General features: G+C 47.2%; 1 protein-coding gene across 1 annotated transcript in view; it reads left to right on the top strand.

The window, feature by feature from the left end:
• Nucleotides 1–18,986, top strand: part of GALNT14 (polypeptide N-acetylgalactosaminyltransferase 14) — a 75,399-nt gene that overhangs the window by 24,197 nt on the left and 32,216 nt on the right. Inside the window, exons 3-4 of the mRNA XM_031061937.1 lie at nucleotides 10,350–10,448; nucleotides 18,981–18,986. The exon at nucleotides 18,981–18,986 is cut by the window's right edge and continues 56 nt beyond it. Coding sequence (XP_030917797.1) covers nucleotides 10,350–10,448; nucleotides 18,981–18,986 — 105 coding nt within the window. The remainder of the gene's footprint in view (nucleotides 1–10,349; nucleotides 10,449–18,980) is intronic.

The raw sequence follows: 18,986 nt of genomic DNA, 5'->3' as shown, positions 1-18,986 counted from the left end.
ATGAAACATTTTCTATTTCATTTTGGAAATTCCCCCCTCACCCGTCCATTGCATTTTGCCAAGAAAAAATGCACGCACAAACCAGTTCTGGGTCGATTTGAAATGACCCTTCCCTCGTCCTTTTTCAGTCCCTCCATTTTCCCTGTTTGCATCCCAGCCCTGTGGAGAGATGTTGTGCATTGTACTGAGGATTTCTGTGCAGGCACTGGGGGAGCCTCCTTCTGCACAGTCCCTGTGGGAATTTACTTCAGCTGCTGGTTCCCCCATGAGAACAGGTTTGGTTTTGGGATGGAAGAATTAGGAGAGCCCATGGGATTTCCCTTTTGTTGTGCAGACTGGGGTGCTGGAGCAATAAGGGAAGAGAGTGCCTGGGGAGAAGGGATTGGGACTGGTGCTTCAGTGTCAGTGCTCTTGGCTGAGTCACAGTGCCTTGGTTTTTTAAAGCATCCTTGCACCAGAGGGCAAGGAATGGACCAGAAGAATGTGTACAGCCTTTGAAGAGAGGGGTTTGCCTCTGTTAATATCCTGTGGCAGGTTGGTTTGTGCTGAGGAATACCTGCTGGTGAGATGCAGTGCTAGCCCAGAGTTGAGCTGCTGTCTATCCATCAATACCACGTGTCTCTCTCCAGCCTCTTGCTCAGTCCCTTGGGAAATGGCAGAGCTACTGCTGCCAGGGCTAATTATTCCTCAAGACAGAAGACATTTGATAAAATATTAACCTTTTTCAAAAACAGAGCCCCAGTTAATTAGCTCCACTTTTGTGACACACTCACCCAGAGATAAAAGCTCGTTCCCCAGATATCTGTCTGTAGAGCAATGATCTTCCTGCATGTCCCTGTCACCATGGGGGACAGAGAGGAGTGGAGGAGTGAGAGCTGGGAATTTAATAAAAGACAGTGACCTGCCAGTCACTGCGCCCTGAGGACAAACTGCTCCGTTTCAAGGTGAGCAGTGCCTGGGGAGGGGCACTGCTGCTTTTGTTCAAGAGCCTGGAGCTGGAAACAGAGACAGAGTGGGTGGTGGGATCCACCTCACTGCATACACCTGGGCTCTGTCTGTGTTGTCAGTGCCACATCTCTGGAGCTTGAGTTTGGAGGCTGCTTGGGTAGGTAGGGCTCAGTAGAGCTGAGTGAATAACAGCGTTTCAGTTCTTTGGTTATTTAAGAGAAAGAAAAGCCAGAAGATGGCAATTTCAGGGTAAACCAAAAGCAAAGCTGTTGGTGAATCTAAAAGGAAAAAGGCAGGAAAACTTAGAGCCAAAGAGATCTGTTTTTCTCATCCTGAAAAGGGAAAAATTTCATTTAGATCTCAAATGTTTTTGACACTTGAGTCATCTAAAAATGACAAGCTGTATTTAAAAGCAAGTGATTTTGAGTATCAGATGGAAAGTACACACTGGGCTCCTGAGGAACAAACGATGTGCTGGAGTGGAAGTGATGCTGCACCGTGCGTTGGCGGGTGCAGGAACCACTGGTGGGAGGCATCACTGCACCAGGGAGAGGCTTCTTCCCAGGGAAGGGAGGGATGGGGGTCTCTGGCACACCAGGACTGACTGCAGACCCAGCCATGGCCCTCGGGGTGGCTGTGCCAGCATCAGTCTGTGGTATTTTCTGGGGTCCCCATCGTAGGGAGGAAATGATGAATCTGACTCCATGTTCTTAGAAGGCTGATTTATTATTTTATTATATAAAGAATATTATACTAAAACGATACTAAAGAATAGAGAAAGCCTTCTGTCTGTATCCTAAAAGATAATAATGAAAACTCGTGACTCTCTCCTCAGAGTCCGACACAGCCTAACCATGATTGGTCATTAAGTCAAAACAATTCACATGAAACCAGTGAAACAATGACCAGTTGGTAAACGATGCCCAAACACATCCCAAAGCAGCATAACACAGGAGAAGCGAATCAGATAATTAATGTTTTTATTTTTCTCTGAGGCTTCTCAGCTTCCCAAGAGAAGAAATCCTGGCGAAGGGATTTTTCAGAAAATATGACAGTGACATCAGTCAGTCCATGGGGGCACAGGATTTCCTTTTTAAACTCGAGGTGCCTCCTTCCCTGCAATGGACTGAAAGGATCCTGGGGTTTTTATAGGGAAGAGAAACCCTTGCCTGTCTCAGTGGCCTTCAGGGGGTGCACCCAGCTGCACCACAGCAGGGCCCAGTGCTGATTTTGTGGTGGCCATCCCTTCATCACCAAGTGCTTCAGCATTCCCAGGGTGCCATTGATCACCCTCTGCTAGAACCATCCTCTGCCTTTGACTGCTGTAACATATTGACCACTTGTCTTATGGTTATTATGTGCCATCGATTACTTTGATAACTTGCTCCAAGTAATTCTGACAGAATGAAGTTGTTTGTTTAACTCTCGTGCTTGTCTCGCTGTTTCTATTGACCTAATATGTTTATGTAGGCTGAAATCAAAGTCAAGTATTAGTAAATAATGGAAGTAATTCTCCAAGACTCGCTCCTGATGATAATTTAGGCCATGAGACAGTTTCTTCCATCAAGCTCTTGTTTCTTTTTTCTAGCCAGCACCTTAAATTCCTACTCCATCAGCTGCAGCAAAAGGGCATTTTGTTTTGGGGCCATTTGGGTGGATTTCTGCTTTGAGCACTGCAGATCCCTACATGTTGGAAGTGTTTTTGAGCTGTCAGTGTGGAGCTGGGTTTGTGCTTCCCCAGCTGTGACTGTGGAGGTGTTGTGAGGATGGGGACTTTCTCAGCTTTGGTTTGCCACGTGATGCCAGGAAGCTCTCTGGTCAGAAAGCATCCTCCCTAAGGAATCTTTACATCCAGGGTTCCAACCATCTGAAATGTAATTTCAGGTTTTCCTGGCTTCTAAAGATCTTTAATAATGGATTGGTGGTTGTCCATGAAGCTGCAGTGTACCAGATTTTGCTTTTACTTCCACCAAGTGAAAAACTCTGCCGTCAGCTCTGGTATTCCAGTACAACTGGCATCAGTTTAAAATTCTACTGAATTGTACTGGTTTTGCTTTCTTCTTTTCACTTTTGTTGGCTCCATTTTTCTTTTTTCCTCAGTTCTGAGCAAGGAAGGATGGAGGGAGTCAAGAAGCAAGACAGACCCTGAGTCTGTGTGGAGGGCCCTAGAAGTCTGAATTATTCATAAGCTGCTTTGAAAATCAAGACACACAATCTGGTTTAACTTGTTTTTAAAGGCAGCCGTGCTATTCTTTCCTTCCTTCTTAGTAAATTCTCTTTCTTTTCCCTTCTCCTTTTCTGAAGACAAAAACCCAGCAAATTTTTAATGAATTATAAATGCATCTTCTCATCAGTTTTGAGGTTCACAGGCAGCAGCACGTCATGTGCACAGAAGGTTATTTTTGTCTTCTTGCATTTCCCCTTCAAATTTAGTCGTTTGATTAATTTTTTAGATATCTATCTTGCAGGGAGAAGAAAGAAAGAGACTGAAAGAGGCAGTGAGTTAGAGGAAATATTAATTGCATGCTAGCCAAATCCAGCACTGCTTGAGGTTCCAGAAGCTGTGTAGAAAAATGTATTTCTTGCTCAACCCAAGGAGACTGATCTCAGGTCAGCCAGTGGTTAAGTTGCACCAATTTTGTGCATTTTCTAGTATTTTTGTGGGGAAGGAGCAGACTTGGACAGGTTCCTCTGGACATCTAATCTACAGCCAGAGCTGGTTCACAGCCCTAGCTGATTTTTCCTCAGGGCCTTCTTTGCAATTTTATCAAATTACATCTAGTTCAAACCTGCTGAATAATTCCTTGTGAGGAACCACCAGTGAGTATTTGTTACAGATGTGCCTCCTTACTCTTGCTGAAGCCCTTGTACACCCTGAAGTCATCTGCTCAACCAGGGATTCCTCTCTTTGGATCACCACTGTTTCTCCCAGCCCCGACAGCGTCTGTTTCACGCCACCCTAGGGATTTTTCAGCCCCTTTTTGGGAATGCAAACCTGAGGCACATGCCAGTCCAGCACAGAGAAATCCTTCTGACCTTTCTCAAGGGTATTTTTTCACTTTGGCAAGCCAAACTTGAGCTGGCATTCCCTGCAATCATGTGGCACTGCCAGCTGACATCTGACTCCACGTCCTTTCTTCTTTCCTTCTGGCACGGCTGCTTTCCGGACTGCCGAGCCTTCCAGCTGTGTTTCCAGCCTCTCTTTGCTCTAGGCCTTTGCTCTGGTGTTTCTGTAGCACCAACCTGCCCACAGCCATGGCCAGCCCAGGGTGGACCTGCAGGACCAGAGAGTCTGGAGCTGCTGGCAATTCCTGGCGCCGCAGCTTCTCCTGTTGTGCTGTGACAGTCACGCCCGTGCTCTGAGCTGCCACCTCCACGCTCAGATTGTGTCCTGGTGGAGCTTAGAGGCAGCACCAGAGGGAATCCCAGAGCTTTCTCAGGAGGTCTTTGTGCCAAAGCTGACCCCACATGCAGGATGTGCCAGCAGCAATTGTCTCACTGCTCACAGCTGTGCCCGGGAGAGGCCCTGGGTGCCGTGGTGGTGCTGGGGATGCACAGACCATGGCCAGCCCTCTGTTTGGCAGCTTCTTCCTGGCTGAGGAGGGGCAAAGCATACCCAGAGAAGGAGCAGGAGATGCTGGCATAACTTGGATGGAAAGGAGCATTTTGAAGGTCTCTCAAAGCTGAATGAAAAAATACTTTGAGGCAATGTGCAGGAGGGGTGGCTTGGGGAGAGCCAAGAAGCAAGGGTATTGATGGGAGGTGAATGCCATGGAGATCACTTGACCCCTTTATGTGCTCTGGTCGAGCAAATTCTGAATTGTTGTGCCCCATATATACTCTTGTATGAGACTGATGTATTGACTGTGTCATGAGCAGCATTTCTTGAATTTTCCATCTCTGGAGGTCATCAAGTAATGATTTTTTGAAAGGTACTCTGCAGTCAGGCACAAGTCACTGGGCTTAATGCATGGATAACTGCAAAATGCAGAAATAACTGGGAGAAATGCCAGAGGCTGTGTTGCCCAGAGGTCAGGTGAGGTGGTGCACAGTCCTGTCCAGCAGTAAACTCTGTGAACTTCCTAGATTCCATATGAGCTGGCACATACATTGTTTTATAGCTCTATATCAAACCATAGCCAGGGTTCCAATTTTTAGAGTATTTTCATGGAAGTCTCCTAGGTTAGTTATTGGGAAGAAATTCTTTGCTCTGAGGGGAATGAGACACTGGAATAGGTTGCCAAGAGAGGCTGTGGAATGTCACATCCCTGGAGGTGTTCAATTGTTGCATGGGATTTAGAGGAACATGTTCTAGTGCAAGGTGTCCCTTCCCAAGAAAGGGAGTTGGAACTAGATGATCTCTTGGGTCCCTTCCAACCCAACATAAAAACATTCTATGTTTTTATGATTTATGAATTTTGCTTCAGCTCAAAGACAGGGCTTAGGCACAACAGTTTTCCACCGTTGTGTATGCTACCCTGAGAGGTGTGACCAAGGTGCCTGCATGTCCTGCCACCCATCCCTACAGGTGTGCAGAGCCTGTTTAGCAATGTTTGCTATTGGCCAGGACAGCTGGGGTTCTAATCTTTTCCTTTCCACTGACAACTCGTTCTTACCTGTGGTGGGTAGTGGCTTCCTTTCTCACCAGGGTCATAATTTTCATTTTCTTCCATGGGAGCAATTTTTCAACATTCCTTGGGGAATGTCATCTGAAATCAGCGTGGTTTGTCCATCCAGGCTGTTGTGAACCCATGCTGTTGGTGATGTGAGATCCTCTGGGCTGATGTGACAGCCCTGTGGCAGCAGAGTGCACACAAACCCAAATACCCTTATTTTGGATGTGTGGTGACAAGACTGTGTTCTCCCATGTGTTTCCAAGGAGAAGAGAGGAGCCAGCAGGGAGGTGAAGGATGGTGTAGCTCTGCCTGATGCAGCTGCTGTTTGAAATAAATATGCAGAGAATGCTTTGGAAGTGGTGAGCTGAGTGAGAGTTTGGACTTGATGGAGAACGTTAAAAATTCAGAGCAGAGCTGTTGGCAAGTGATGGCTGTTGAAGTAGGGCAGAGGAATGAGCAGAAGCCTGGCAGGGGGAATCCAGGGGATGAGGATGATCATTTATGGAGGGAATTTAATGAGGTACAGGAGAAGGTGAATGTAAGAGGTGGGTTTTGAGAGACACAGCACTGCACTGTGAACATGTGGTGTTGGATGAGCCTGGGGGCACCAGAAGAGGCTGTGGAACAGGGTCTGATGCCTAAAGAGGCTGATCTGGTACAGAGGCTAGACACAGTTAAAGGAATAAAGTAGGTATTTATTAAAAGGCCTTCAAAGGATACACCTTGGGCAGTACAAGAACCCGGCCGTGGCTCTACCCAAGATGGATGACCAGTCACACATTTCCACACTTTTATAAGTTTTGGCCCATTTACATATTGAGGTCAATTGTCCAATTACAGCTTCAGGTTATGAAGTCCCATCCTCCCAGATTGCTCTCCTCAATTTGCTGTTGTTTGTACTTCTGAGCCTAAAGCTGCAATGGTGTCCTTGGTTCTCAGGCTGGAAAAGGATTTTTTTGTCTAACTAAACTGTGAAGAGAGCTTGCTAACTCTTTATATGTAAAGTTCAGAGTCACACACTAAGACAGTACAGAATCTAAAAAATATGAAAGTTAAAACTGTTGGCATCAGGTCTATCTCTGTTCACACTGTTAATCTTTACCATTGTGCTGTGCAGCTGGGGTGGCAAGGTGGGCTTTGGTTTGGTGAGGGGCACTGAGAGTGAAGTTTGCCATTTTTAAATGTAAGATGGGTTCAGATTCCCTGGGAATGGGCGTGTGCTGCCCTGTTGGGAGGATCTCTAAGGATGCAGGGGCAGCTGGGTGTGGAGGCCACCAGCTTGTGATACCCCTCTGCTCACCAGCAGCACAAGGGCTGAAGAAGCTCAAGAAAAATATCTTGAGAAAGGGACTTTGGGCCCAATGCTGGAGTGTCCAGAGTTTGGGACTTTGCAGGAGAGCTTTGCAATTCCTGCAGTGAGTGCAGGGCTCTGGCTATCTGCTCCATGTTCCCACAAACAGGCCCTGCATTACTTATTCCTGAGCAGTTAACAGCACTTTGGGAATGTGGGGACAGATGTGCTGCTCTGTCCAACCTGGAGGAAGTATAACAGGTAACCAGTCCAGGCTGGGATTTTCCAAGTGATTCTTAATGTGTTTGTAGCCAGACTACCCTTTTCAAAACTTCCTGCTTGTGAAATTATTTCCATTTTGAATGGAAAAAAACCCTTCAATCAAAAAGTGACTCTTCCCGTCGAATGAAGTTTGATTCTTGCAGGAGGAAATAAGAATTGTTCTCCATCTGGGTGCTCTCCCTCGGGTTTTTAGGGCAGGCCAGCCTGGCTTCTGCCTTCTTTCACCCCACCCAGATGCTGGGAACCTGCAGAGCTGCCTGGCAGCTCTCCTGCTTGCACTTGCTGTGCTAGGATTGCTCTCCAGTCCTGCTGCAAGGTTTCAAAGCATTAAACTTTAAATGGTTTTAGCCAGTGAGTTTCAACACACTGCAAATACAGGCAGTGCAGTTACTACTTTTCTTTTGTCCTTTTTTTCTTCCCTTTCTTTTTTAACAATCTAAAAAAACCCTCAAACTTTCATTGGTTTCCTGAAAATGTTGTGGGTGTTGGTTTTGGTTTTGTTTTGTTTTTTCTGGCAATTGGGTGACCTATGAAATACCATCAGCAGCACAAAACGTTTATCCAGTGACAGCCTGAGGTAGCACAGGCAGCTTTTAGCAGGTTTATTTTCATTATTACAGCAATTTTAGGGCTGCATGCTGCAATTTTCACTTGCAGTGAGGTATTAAATTGAAATTACCCCAGATGTAATTGTCACACAAAATAATTCTGGACATGCTGGATTTAATGCTTCTCCAAGCTGTGGTTTTTATTACCCAAGTAAGTGCCAAAAAAAGACACTTGTAGTCAACAACTTAAACTGAAATCTACCTTCTGGGGACCCAGGATGTTTAGCTGCAGTTACACTGGGGGAAGGAATGGGTTGGGGAAAAAAGGGACCAAGTGGAGGAAACTTCGGGAGGGCTCCTGAAAGAAGAACCCAGGGGTAAAATCGTAGACAAGGAGAGTGTCAGAGCCATAAAGCACCCAGGAGGAGGAAGAGCCCTGGGAGGAAGATCCAGCAGCTCTGCCTCACTCTTTGCAGGCAGGTTTTGGAGAGGCAAGTCCCAGCTGTGGTGTAGTGCTGGTCACAGAGGCGAAGCGAGGCTGGAGCTCCACAGCAGCATCATTCCTGTCCTCAGGATGTGACAAGCCTCACTAGACACGAGCCAGAGGTGAATTGCAGCTCTGGAGGTGTCCCTGCGTGACATTCCAGCTTCTCCCACACACACACTGCCTGGTTGGGCTGGTCTGGTGTGGCAACATCTGGAATTTTAGAAGCAGGTTGTTGCTCAGGAGGAGCCTGAGCCAGCCTGCAGCAGCCCCAGCGCTCCCACCCGTGGGAGGCACAGACACTCCCAGCTCCTGCTTTCTTTACCAGCTCCTGGGCTGTTGTAACAGCATAAGTAAAGTATTGATGACTTTGTATTTTCCACTCCCGCTCGTTCTTTGCCAGAAATAGCTTCCCTTGTTGGCTCCACAGAGCCCTGCTGGAAGTGGGTGGAAGGACACGCATCTGGGAGCCGGGTATAAATAGCTCAGGCAGAGCAGCTGCCATCGTCTGTCCCTGCAGCTCCGCAGAGCAAACGGGAGCTGAGCCTGAGCGTGGCAAAACCCAGAGCAGCAGCAGCAGCTTGGGATGGCTCGGCTGGAGCAGGACACTGGGTGGTGCAAGTGATGCTGCAGTGACCCAGAGGAGCAGCTCAGGGCACGACCCAGTGCTGTTTCATAATTCAGAAAGGCTCTGTTTCCAGCATCCCTGAGATGCAGTTTTGATGGATGAGGGTGGTGTCGCATGGGGCAGTGCTGCTGAACTTTCTCCTGCATATGGAATAGCTGCGCGGCCTCGGCGTCCTTTGGGGATGGACCCAGAATTAGAATTGGCTCGAAGGTGAATTCCTGGTGTGGATGACTGTGCTGAAAGAACAGAGGAGTAATGAGAAACCTGCTTTTGGTCAAGTTCAAGCAGGATTTGGAAAGGGTTTTGAGTGAAACAATGAGAGAAAGCAGCAGCTAATTTAGCGTGAGCTTGCAAATATTTTGTCCCACCCAAGATACCATTTTTTCCTTATCTTTGGAATTGTTGCTCCTGTTGTGCACTCTTGTTCACTTTGTAAATAATCAGAAATACACTTTCAAAATTAAAATATGTAAAACCTGGTTTAAAATAGAGCATTTTGGCATTTGAGAGGTGCAACATGCTGTTCTGAATAGCATAAACCAGCAATATCTGGCTGCTCTTACATGCTTTCTCCTCTCCATATCCAATTTAATTTTTCTATCTGTTTTTACTTCACCTTGCAGGTTCTGTGGTCCAGAATTTTTGAGGAGTGAGCTGATGGTTTGTTGTTGGAAGAGTGGTTGCTCAGTGCTCTTTCCTGCTGCGTTTGAGGATGGCAGTGGTAGCACCTGGGCAGTGACACAAGAGCAGACAAGTGGCATGAGGATGGCAAGGGACAGGATGGCTGTGATGGAGAGCTACTGTTGTGTCATCTTGGGACCATCTTAAGGGACTGACAGGGCCCTGGAAAGGGCAGCATAGATGGAAGGGGTATCTGGATTTTCTGAGCTGGGAATATATTGGTGTCGGTCTATAAAAGCCACAAATTTAATCAGCTAAAGGTCAAAGTAATTACAGAGTCTGTGACATTTCCTCCTGGGAAGGAGGCAGCAGGGACTGTGGCTGCAGCTGTGGGTTTTCACCTTCTGAAGGCTGGCTTGGAAAGTTTGAAATCCCAATCTTCCCTGTAGCCTGGTTATGTAATTAAGGCAGAATTAATAAGGAAACAATCAATTTAGAAACAGGGCTTGGCTTACCTTGCAGCTGGCTGGTGGGAATTGCTTCCTCGGGAGGCTGAGAGTGAGGTGGATGGGAGATGGAACTGCAGGGATGCTCTTACCTCTGGTGGTGCCATGAGCCAGGGGGATGAGGGAAGCCCTGGTGGGTAGCTGGGAAGCAGTGGTTAGAGGAAAGGGCTACCAGCTGTGTGCCTCCCTTCTCACCCCTTCCCATTAATGACAGTTAAGTTCTTTGCTGCTTTAATCCTCAGTGGCTTACTTGGCAGTTCCTGGACTCCTCTAGAAATGATTCACACAGAAAAAGTCTTATTTATTTCTTTGTAATAATAGCTGGAGACCGTTTACTGTTGGACTGTGCTGCCTGTGTTGGTGAAGTGAGCTCTGACTTTGAATTCCAGCACCTGAACAGCCTTTTCTGCTTCCTCCCTCCCCAGGTGTACGACTTTGCACTACAGCCAGGACCTCCCGCCCACCAGCGTGGTCATCACCTTCCACAACGAGGCCAGGTCCACTCTGCTGAGGACAATCCGGAGGTAAGAGCTCCTCGGGGCCTCTTAAAAGAGGGTCAGTGGGCCAGTGGTCCTCACAAATAAAGGCGGAATCTGTTTGCCCTCACCACAGCAACAGGAGCAGACCTGCCAGCTGTGGTCTCAAATGGAGACTGAGAGCAATTAGGCTGAAAGTTGCTCTCTGAGAAGTAGGTTTTACAGTGGGATGCTCAGGAAAGTGAGGAGCTGTGCTCCTTTTGCAGGGCCTAGCATGGGAAGCTCTTGAGGGCTCATCAGCAGATTAGACAGGGTCTGGGATAAGAGCTTTTACATCCACCTGGGTAGGAGTGCTCAGCTGTGTTTTGGCCCAGCTCTCTAGGGACAGCTATAATTCTACAGATACCTGCTCCAGTGCTGCTCTGTGAGCTTCTCCAGTGCCAGAAAGGCTTGCTAATTGAGGAGCCCTAATGACACACATGCAGACCAGATTCTCAGGGATGGTTTCTGTCCTCCTGCAGCGACGCGGTGCAGCACTCTGGGCATGTGGCCATTCCTTCATTTGTCGGTTTGTTCTTGGCTGTGTTTTGCTGTCGTGGATAGACTGAAGGCTTCATTTTCACTGCAGGCTTTTGAAATCTGTGTTTAATCCCAAGGTGTGCCTTGAATCTGCAGGTTCTCTTGCGGGAAGCTTGTGTCCAGGTCTGGGCTGGTGGGTTGCTCTGTAGCAAGCCTGGGTGTGCTGTGCTTTGTGCCAGTGGTGCTTTCAGCTCCATCTCATGTGTGCTTAGTGAAGTTCTGTGCCCTCCTGCAAGTCTTGGCTTTTAAATTTAAACCCTGGCATCTCCAGGGACCCCTTGCCATTGCTGGTGCTGGTCAGACTGGGATTGCTGGTTAGGGAGAGGCTTCAGCTGTGCTCTGTTCACTGTCATGTCTTTGCTGAGCTTTTCTCTCAGCATCCTTCTTCAGGTGAGCGTATCCAGGGCCACAAGTGAGTTTGACAGTCCTGAAATTGAATTCCTGCTCTGCTTTATGGTTTCATGCCCAATCCTGTCTCCCTGCTTCACACTCAGTAATCTGTCACTGCTTTCTCTCTCTGGCGTGTGTGGATTTTGGGTGACACTGATATTTGGTGCTGTGTACCACCTCCTCAGTCCTGGACCTTCCCTTTCATCTTCACAGTGCCTTGCATAAGTTTGCCATTCTCCAGAAGCAGCTGTATTTGTAACAGAGGTGTGGCAAGTGCAGTCCTCTAGCTCCTAGAAATATAGGGGGCTTATAACATGTGAAGTGCAGGGATGGATTTTAACCTCATTTCTCCCCATAACTCAGCACCTGACTGTCCTGCCAGGTGTGGTCGTGAGCGGTGTTGTCACATGAGAAATGTCAGACCCATGGTACAGCTCTTAGGCCTGGATCCCCCATATCTGGCTTCATTAGAGAACTGTTCATTGCAGTGATGGCAAGGTTAGAAGTACAGGCACATTGAATTTTTACTTCTTCCTTGAGGTGATTGTCCTTTGAAGTTTCTTATTTCCAGCATAGACTTTCTTCCTTGTTCCTTTTTTTTCAATTTTCTTGACTTGCTTAATTGGCTTTACTGCCTTCCTTCCCTGGTCACGTGTGATTTTCACCACAGCTTTGCCCCTTTGCACTGCTCCTTCTCTCTTAGGGGCCCTGGCAATTCCAGTGCTCATGTTTAATCTGTGGGGAGGTTTCCCCCAGCTCTGGGGGCCCTTCTGAGCCCTTTCTTGTAGGTTCATCCCTCAGCAGTTCCAGAGTCCCACAAAGCATCCCAGAGGCAAGCCCAGGCAGTGAGGAACTGAGATGACAGTCTTGGGTCCTCATCTCCTCTGCCTGTCCCTGGGCTGAGATCCTGAACTCTCCTGGGCTGACCCTCTTTTTTCTGGTCCCCATGGTTTGGAGGTGGCCTTTTGGCATCAGGGTTCACTGATTTCCTCTGGATGCAGTGCCTAGAGGCTTGCTTTGATGCAGCCAAGCCTAGGGATACTAGTCCTTGGTGGCAAGCTGGTGATGTGGCTCCTGCTCTGTTCTCTCTAGATGTGGCTGTGCACATATTGCCACCTCCCTGCCTCTTTCTGGACCCCAGCTGAGGGCTCATCTGCCTCTTTAGCCTCTGTGGGTTAATTTGCTGTGCCTTCTGACTGCTTGGGGCTTTTTCTGTCTTGCTCGCCAAATACTCGGTTTAATTAGATCTTCCAGATGACTCCATCCCACAGTGGCTGTAACAACATGGATCATTTTCCTTGGCCATTCAAAGCAAACTCTGTCCTCCTGACAGTGCTTTGTGCCTTTTGGGGCAGTTTATGGCCAACTGCTTTTAGCATCGTGGTGGGTAAATTCAGCATCTCTTCTACCCTGTTTTCCCTAGTACATGTCTACAGCAGCAGCTCTAGAGCTCTATAACCCAGGTGACAGATGGACAGGCTGAGGAACAGAGAGGTGATTTTTCTGTAGCTGGTGGAAGAGTTGCAGACCTGGTTTCATGTGTTCCAGTATGTTGGATTTTCCAGCCTCATTGAAGAATCAATGTTCTCATGTTAATTGAGATTCTCAACGTTAATCTCCCTGTCAGGAGCAAGGACAAAGGGACATTTCTTGGCTTGTCCAAAGCCATGGGTGATGGGGCACTGTCCCTGCAAAAGGGGCACTCCCTATGTAAACACAGAGGACTGGCAGAGGGAAGTGCTGCTGAAGGCAGTGGGGGAGGGAATGCCTCTTGCAGAAGTGACCACGTACCTGCTGAGCGGGGGGGATTTTGCTATTCCTGCAGTTTTCCTGGATGCTTGAGAGCCTCAGTGCTCCCCAAGTGCTGAGGCTGAGCTGTGCTGCAGGCTCAGTGTGCTTCAGGCTCTTGGTAGGAAGCAGAAACACGTGGCCTCCCTGGCACCCCTTACTCAGGTCACATTGGGAGCACTTGGGACAGTTTGTTTATGGACATTTTGCGTTGTCAGAGTTATCTGCTGGTGGATTGTGTTGAATAATGAATTCATTTTAAAGTTTCATGATCTTTTCTCTGACCATTTGCCAGCTGGAAGTAAAGCAAAGGGGGAAAAAAAAAGAAAAAATAAATTTATTGAAGGCCCACATCTCTGGAAATGGTGAGGTCAGCATTTATAAATGCATGTGCAACAGTGCTTGTGAATATGTGCAACTGTCCAGGGATTAGGGGATGGGTGTCATGAGAAGGGGAAATAGAAGATAGGAGAAGAGGACAGAAAGGAGGAGATGGTCAATAGCATAGTAGCTCTGGAGAGTCTTTTTAGGGTTTTTTTTTACTGTGCAGAAAGTCTCATTGGGTTGTTTCAACCACTGACTTTTTAACAAGTTCCTTGTCCCTCTGAGGTTCAGTTTCACGTATTTCAGTGCCTAAAAATGGTGAGAGTCTCCAACAGTGCATGAGATGGGACCATGTGAGTAAACCCAAGGTGGGAAGGCAGGAGCAAGGGTGAAAATAAGCACTACAGAGGCATTTAAAATAAAAAGTAAAACCCCACCAAAACAACAATTTCTTCTTTCCTGTCTTTCCATCCTATACTAGCCTGGATTTAGCAAGGGAATCCTAATCCTGTCATGTGGATGACCTGCTGGGCAGACGGTGAGACAGTCCCGTTTACTCTGCTGAGTGGTTTTTATTTATTTATTCTTCAAACTTGCAGCTGGGGAGCTCAGGGCAGGAATAAGAAAACTTAAATTATTTACCTCTTGCTGACAAACCAAAACACATCCTTTGGCAGGAGTCCTGATGCAAGCGCTGTGAATACCACATCAAATATTTAGATCATTAATTAGCAGAGTGAATATCATGCCTTTCATTTTCCAGTGCTCATAGGTGAAAGAAGTGGTGTCCTGGGCAGCCAGCACCTCTCACCTACCCCTTGTGCCACTGCCTTGTCTGCATCCAGACACATCTGAGACAGGGAGGTGACAAAGCCTCCTTGCTTAGGCACCATATGGAGTCTGTGCCATAACTGAAATGAGCCTGATTAAAGAAGCAAAAACAAGCCAGGTGTTGCACAGAAACTGTATAATTAGCACTTTGTGCTGACTATTTTTTCATTTCTTCTTTTCTTTTCTGCTTTTTGCTTAAACCCTGGACTTTTTTTTTCTCTCTTAATTTGCTAATCATCTCTCGCGGTGACTGAGTACACAGCCCTCCGTGCGCTCTTACCTTTTGATGTTAACATAAGAGAACTCTTGAATTTCAAAGAGCTTGGTGGGTATTTGAAAGAATAAAATGCAAAAGCTGCAGTGTAATCAAAGCTCATTATGGTTATTCTTGGTGTGATGTCTTTCTTCCTACATAATTAGCCATTTGGGGTTGTTGAAGCAGTTCATTTTGGTGGGTATTTTCTCTCCATACTCAGTCTGATTTCAATAATTGTGACCCTTGGCCCTTTTCATACTTCATTATCCTCCCAAAGGTGTTTTTTTTCTCTCCCAACAAGTCCTAATATGTTGCCATGGAGAGAATTAACAGGTTCATGAGTTCTCAAGGATGGGTGTCCACAGTCACCTCCCTGTAGCAAGTGGGTGATGACCAAAACCCCCCTGACTTGGCCAGAAGGTTGAAATTCCTTCCTGAAAACATTTTCCATGTCTTACATGGTCTGGGTGACTTTTGCACTGGTATTTATTTGGAGATGAAATTGCTAGATCCAGTGCTTACCTCTGGGTAGGTGGAAAAGGATCCCAACAAATTCTTGAGGAGGATGGAAGAGGGACTTTACAATGAAAATTTAAGGTGAAATTCTCCATGGCTGTGTCTGCATAATGTAAATAAATCGGAACAAAGGAAGTTTCAGCATTGTCAAAAGATAATTCAGCAGCAAACCTGTTCTTATTAGGGTGAGTAAACACTTTCTGGACTGGAGGCATGAGCTTTCATTTTGATGGTAACAGGTCTTTTGGCAATTTAAGGGAGAAAATGTTGTGATCTTTGGCACAGCAGAACTTAAAAACTGTTTTGATTTGTTCAAATATATCCATCACTGCAGTATATATCTACCTATGTTTGATTTCAGGGAAAGAAAATCTATAATAACAGAGGGACTTCAAAGCACTGTAATATTGTCTTCTGATTTTTCCCATATAAAAGGGAAAAAAAAGCCATGCCCAGACATAAAGAAAGGAAAGTATTAAAAAAAAAAAAATCAAAGCTGAGCAGAGGCACAAGTAATAGAAAAGCCGGCTTTGAATTTTTAAAAGTGCTTTTATGGTCTAGCTGGAAAAAAAAAAAAAACCAAACCAAAAACTGTAATGTTGAAAACGTGGAGGATTTGATGCCTCTTTTTCCCATCCTCCCTGAGGAGCGCTGCAGGAGGGGTGCTTGTATTGTGTGTTCACAGCATCACATGGTATTATGTGGCTAATAGCGCACCAGGCAGAAAATGCACTGGAGACACAAATTTGGCTTTGCTGGGCATCTCTCTGTGCCTGCATCAAGTGGCCCCTGGCTTAGCAGCAGTTTTGGGGCCTGCTGGGGTCTGTGCTCTGACTTGCAGGGGCAGTAATGAGCTGAAAGTGTGCTGAAACCAGTGGACAGCAGGTCCCATAGAGCCTCTGGACTGCCCTCACCAGGGTGAGTTGTTCACTCGAATTTGGGAAAAGTGTTGTGTGGTGAGTGAGTCCCACAAGGGATTTGCTGGGAGAGGGCTGTGGTGGTACAGGTGAGGGGGTGTGTGCCACCCACAGTGGTGTCTGTCACTAACCCCATGGAAGGGTGACACTTTATGGAGGAGACCTTAGAGATGTCCTTCCCTCATGGGTCAGCGTGCTGGCCTTTTCCCCCTTGCTCTGGTCAGTCCCATAGATGGCCACTGTGGGCACTCAGGAGTCATCTTCCCTGATTTATGGGGTGGCAAGCCCAGGCACAGAGCTGGCAGCAAATCTGGGCACAGCGGGAACCTGCAGCTGAGCTGGGACTGGGCTGCACCTCTCCCCAGCCCAGGGCCTTGGAAATGGTCCATTGGAGTGGAAGTGGTCCATTGGAATGGAAATGGTTTATTTTCTTCCATAGATGTTCTCTGGCAGGAGATCCTCTAAGGCACTGATTACTGCTTAGAGCCCAGGCCTGAGCCTACCCAGCCCAGTGCTTTGGTTGAGTTCTGATGGCTGGTACCAGCAAAAGCAGCAGAATCAGCCCCTTCGCAGCCACCTTCCCAAAGAGTTAAGCCCTGCACTGCGTTTCTGGCAGTCAGATCTAGAGGGGAGACCAGGCAGAGACAGGCCTTGAGTGTTCCAAGTTTCCCGCTGCCTCCTCCCCTCCCGCTCTCGGTGGGTTATTTATTTATTTTGCTGCCTTTTTTACAAACCCGCTTCTTTCCTGCAGGTTGCACAGAGTTAGGTTTCCAGGCAATCAACACTTGTTAAATATTCCACTGAGCATGATATTGCTCTCCTGTCTCTGTCTACTGATGCTCGGCTACGGTAATTTGCTGAACTCAGCTCTGGCGTACGGGGATTTCTAAAAAATAACAAGCCTATTAATAACAATAATTAAAAAACACTTGACAGGTGGAAACAGCACATCTAAATTGTTCTGTGTGCCCCAGTGGGAGGAGGGGCGCTGAGCCACTTTTTCCCAGTACTCCATTCAGGCTGTGGGTGTTGGAGAGGTGCTGTTTAACTCTGCTTGGCACAAGCCAAAGTGTTGGGGTGGCCACAGCAGCTCCAGGCTGTTGCTGAGGGGACAGTGGCTTTCTCTTCCTTCAAACCTTAGCATGCAAGGCATCTGAAGTGGGAGGAAAGAACGGCTTTTGCCAAGGTCCTGGGATTGTCTTTCCAGAGAAAGTAATTCTTGGAAGTGGTTTTTGAGGTGCTCCACAAGGGAGATGCTAGGCTTACCTACTCTGGTCTGAGAGGAAACCTCCTTTTTTCAGAGGATTTCTCCCCAGGGAAAAAAAAGCAAAACCAAACCAAACCAAAAAAAAACCAAAACAACCCAACCAAAAAACCCAGCATGGAGTAAGTATTGATTATATATGGAAGAAATTCTTTCCTGTGAGTTGCTCACAGAAGTTGTACATGCCCATTTACTTGAAGTGTTCGAGACCAGGTGGGATGGGGCATTGAGCACCCTGGTCTAGTGGAAGTTGTCCCTTCCCTGTGGCACTGGGATTAGAACTGGATGATCTCCCTTCCAACTCAAACCATTCTCTGATCTATGATTCTTGGGATGTCCTGTATGCCTTCCAAAAAAAAACTGGTTCATCTGTTTCTTTCTGCAGGCAGAAGGCACCTGGCAAAGGGGAACCCCCTGGGTGGGCTGGGCTGGATTTTTTGCCAGCTGGTTGGGTGGCTCCCAAGTTCCCTAGGGCTTTCCATAAGTAGCTCTCCTTACTGTGGTCTGGGCCAGGGATGTGGTTTTTCCAGACTTTCAGGTGCTTTTTTTTTTTTTTTTTTGGCAAGAGTTTTGGGAGCTTGAGAGACTGAGAGAACCTGTTAATAAGGATGTGGCAGGGGATCAGCAGCTGCAGGATTGTTAGGTGGTTGGGTGACTGCCCTCCTGTGCCAGTGGGAAGTCTGAAGATCTGAAATTTGGGGGGATTTTAAATGCTTTGTGGAAAAGGAACCATGCTCAGGATGAAGGCAAAGAAGTTTAAATGCTGTGAAAGCCTGTACCATCTGACTGACATTATCAAAGCCCAACTCAAGCACTTAGGAGGCTTTTGGGACACTCTGGGGCTTCTGCTTCAAGGAGACAGCCTTGACCCTTTGCTGGGGCAGAGTTTTAGGCATGTGTAATAGCAACTGCAGCTCCTTGTCCTACGTGTCAGGGTGACTGCTGCACTGCTGTTTATTTGAGATGAAATTGCTGGAGCCAGTGCAACCAAGCCATGACCTCTGCGCTGTGAGAGAAAGGGAAAAGAACGGGTCTAGATTCTTTAATAATAACAGTAATAACCTTTGGTGGCTTAATTAAGGGAAGATATTAGCTTTGAGCCATGTTTCAGTGTCTGTCTACATGGAGGAAGCTGAAAGCCTCTCTTTCATTACCTGGGTGGGCTCCAGCCCTGCTCTTATCCTCTCAGCAGCCTCTGCAGCACAATCAGCCCGTGGATAAAAACAGGAGTTGTCCTGCCACAGCTGTGAGCTGTGTAAAGATGGGTTTGAGCTGGGTAATTTTCTCTGTGTTGGCCCTGCTGTGGCTGGACACCATATCATTAGCCCCAGAGGAGGTGGAGAGGTGATGGCAGCTTTGCTGTAAGTCCAGTTAGGAATCTTGGTCCAATTTTGGGGAAAAAAAAAAAAAAAACAGGTCTTCCTGGCTTTATGTGGGGCTCTGCTTTTGCTCACAAAGGTGAGAAGGGTGAATCTCAGCTATTTCCTAGGAATACAGAGCACTTAGCTCCTAGATCAGGCTACAGGGAGTTGATAGCCAGGCACTGTAGATGACTGGGGGTGGTTTCTGGGTTCTTATCCAGTATATCCTTCGTGGAAATCCAGCCTGGTCTTCTGTGCTTTGGCAGGGGGTCAGTTCCTTGGCTTTTCCGCTCCATTTGCTGGGTTGTTGAGTTGGTCGAGCACTGTCATGGATTTTCTCTCTTCATCCCTTAGCGTGCT

The sequence above is a fragment of the Geospiza fortis genome, unplaced genomic scaffold, assembly GCF_000277835.1.
Source record: "Geospiza fortis unplaced genomic scaffold, GeoFor_1.0 scaffold88, whole genome shotgun sequence".
Classification (NCBI taxonomy): Eukaryota; Metazoa; Chordata; class Aves; order Passeriformes; family Thraupidae; genus Geospiza; species Geospiza fortis.
Note: the sequence above shows the minus strand (reverse complement) of the source record. Positions and strands in the feature narration are given on the sequence as shown.